This window comes from Malaclemys terrapin, chromosome 8 (genome assembly GCF_027887155.1).
Source record: "Malaclemys terrapin pileata isolate rMalTer1 chromosome 8, rMalTer1.hap1, whole genome shotgun sequence".
NCBI classification, from domain to species: Eukaryota; Metazoa; Chordata; order Testudines; family Emydidae; genus Malaclemys; species Malaclemys terrapin.
In genome coordinates this window covers 8,149,060-8,151,442 of record NC_071512.1, presented here as the reverse complement: position 1 = coordinate 8,151,442, position 2,383 = coordinate 8,149,060, and the positions used below count along the sequence as shown (strand labels likewise).

General features: G+C 40.3%; 1 protein-coding gene across 1 annotated transcript; it reads right to left on the bottom strand.

The window, feature by feature from the left end:
* Nucleotides 1–332: 332 nt before the first annotated feature.
* LOC128841882 (interleukin-8-like) lies at nt 333–1,839 on the bottom strand. The gene is made up of 4 exons (XM_054037385.1): nt 1,756–1,839; nt 1,432–1,558; nt 1,263–1,343; nt 333–369 (listed from the first exon to the last, which is right to left on the bottom strand). The coding sequence occupies exons 1-4, from the start codon at nt 1,808–1,810 to the stop codon at nt 333–335; spliced, it is 300 nt and encodes a 99-aa protein (XP_053893360.1). The 5' UTR covers nt 1,811–1,839.
* Nucleotides 1,840–2,383: the final 544 nt, after the last annotated feature.

The window sequence follows — 2,383 nt, the reverse complement described above, 5'->3', positions numbered from 1 at the left end:
CAGCAGAAAACATCTACTACTTTTTATTTTTAACATTCTCTACAACAATAGAAAACCAAGACAGAAAGTTGCTTTGGTATTTATTGTATAAAACATAATGTACAGTATATTACAGAAATTAAGAAAATACAATCTGTTCTCTAATGAATGTATCTTCTTGAACTTCAAAAGCTCACTTGCAGCACAATATATTAACTATATATATATATATATATATATATATACTTTGTCAGCCAACGGCTCAAATGATACATTTTGTGAGTCACAACACTAAGTCAAGTAAAGTTCCTAGGCTCCTGCTCCACAAATCAGATAATTTTCTTGACAAATATTCAGATTCTGGGTTTATCGTTTTTCTTTCCCTTCTTCCTGTAAAAGAAAAGAGTAACATTTAGTAGTCTTGTCTAATGCCTTCCATCCAGGATGATCACAGTCCTTCCTGTGCAAAAATCCTAGAGGTAAATTGAAAATCTAGGGATTGCCTTTTCCCATTCCAGTACAGAGAGAGTCTCAATGAGGATGCAGCCTAAATGGGCCAGAGTCTTAGAGAGCAGTGAGGACTTCCTTTTAATGGTCTCTGGCCCCATCTGCCCTCACTCACGCAGCAATGTGACTGAGTCTCGGGAGTGTTCTATGACCATCCAAAGGTGAGAATCTGCTTTAAGCTGCATTGATGCTGCACGCCTTTTACTGATAATATTCCACAGTTCTTAGGTGAAGCCCCTCATCATGTCTCCTACTCTATGGCCATCTACTTTCTGACCACTTCCTTTGCCCGCATGGATTTTTTTGCCAAATGGAGAAGGGTAGCGCCACTGAAAGGTGAGCCCATATAGAGCCTCTTCACCCTCTGACGTTCTGCTGGCTCTTTAACAGACCACAGCAACGCTGTGCAGGCTTGAGAGGAAGCGTAGTAAAATAAACTGCTCCTTCAGTGTCAGTTGGATGTTTCAAGTGGGCTGCTAGAATTACCTAAATTAGAATTAAGCCAGTGCAGTGGGGTCAACACCCCCAGCTCTTGAGGCAAATGCTACTGCACGGCGCAAGAACAGAAGTAGTTAGGGCTTCCTGTTTTGTACCAGCTCTCAGGTGCTAGCAGTGGATTCCTTTAACACAATGGCAGGAGACTGGCTCCCTGCTGCATGAGTTCCTCACTCTGAGTCACTGATGCATGCTGGCCCCTGCGATTTTTGTGAAATTTTGGTCCAAAACTGAGGAATGTTCAATACCAATCAGTGATTAAAAAATGGAGTAGTTCTTACTTGATGAGCTGCTGGAAAATATTTCTTATCTGGCTTGCATTGGGATCCAAGCATATTTGTCTGCCACTTCTCAAGTTTACTCTGGAAAAAAATAAATTAAAGACCCATGAGAGAAGTGTTTGGAAATGATCCCCTTAAATTTATATTTGATACTAGATTTGAATCTCACATTATTTCCACATTTTCACACGAGGCAGATGCAGGGAGAATTTCTATCGTCTTCAACTGGTTAGGACTAAACACAATCTTATCTGTAGTTCGAAGGCATGAGCATCTCCCACCATTCATCGTTAATTCTGCAAATACAGAAAAATAGCTCCATCCGTTAAAATGACGGTAAGTAAATGAGGCACATTTGGTAAGCACATCAATTCAACGTACAAATGTCATTTTAAATTCTTCCTAGTTCTCTTAGGACCAGCTGTCTGTGCTGCTAAAACAGCAGCTCCGCAGCAGTCAAAATAGACTATGAAAACAAGTCAAAGGGACCTACCGTGTGAAGAAGTTAGAGCAACGACTGCAAGTGCGACAACGAGCTTGTACACCATCCTTCTGCAAGATCTTCCTTCCTCTTCTGGTCAAGTTTCTTTGCGTTGTCAAACCTAAAGCTCATACTGGTGTACCACAGAGCCCAGCAGCTTAAATATGCTGTGATAGTAGTTGGGCTGTGACATCAGATGCTAAATTTGAACTGTAATGGAGAAATTTTGAACATGTTCATGTGGAATATTTTTTTTTATCAACCAGTGATTCATGGATGGAAAAAATATTAAAAATACATTTCATACCACAGGTATGATTCGGCATAGGCGGTTGAGGATTAGGCAGGTGGTTTCCAAACTGTCTATGGATTGTCATTGGTCTGTGATGCATTTGCTGGTTGTCTATGGAGAGTGGCTGTTTGCATGAAGTGGGCTCATGCTCATTAACTGTAAAATTGAATTAAAGGCAGCTAAAAATATATTAAACATGTTTCTACTGTTGTTCCATGTAATTGATTTTTATAGCTGCTGTACAGATGTTATGAAGACACATAGTTTATTGGGGGTACAGAGGCTTTCATTAAGAACATGAAACTGGCTGATCTGGAAGTCATCCAGCTTCTGCGTGAGCGCCCTAAA

Coding starts and splice junctions, on each gene's coding strand:
- LOC128841882 (XM_054037385.1), bottom strand. CDS start 1,810: ATGGTGTACAAGCTCGTTGTCGCACTTGCAGTCGTTGCTCTAACTTCT. Junction 1,559..1,755: donor TGCTCTAACTTCTTCACACG/GTAGGTCCCTTT, acceptor CTGTATTTGCAG/AATTAACGATGAATGGTGGG. Junction 370..1,262: donor ATTTTCCAGCAGCTCATCAA/GTAAGAACTACT, acceptor TTTCTTTTACAG/GAAGAAGGGAAAGAAAAACG.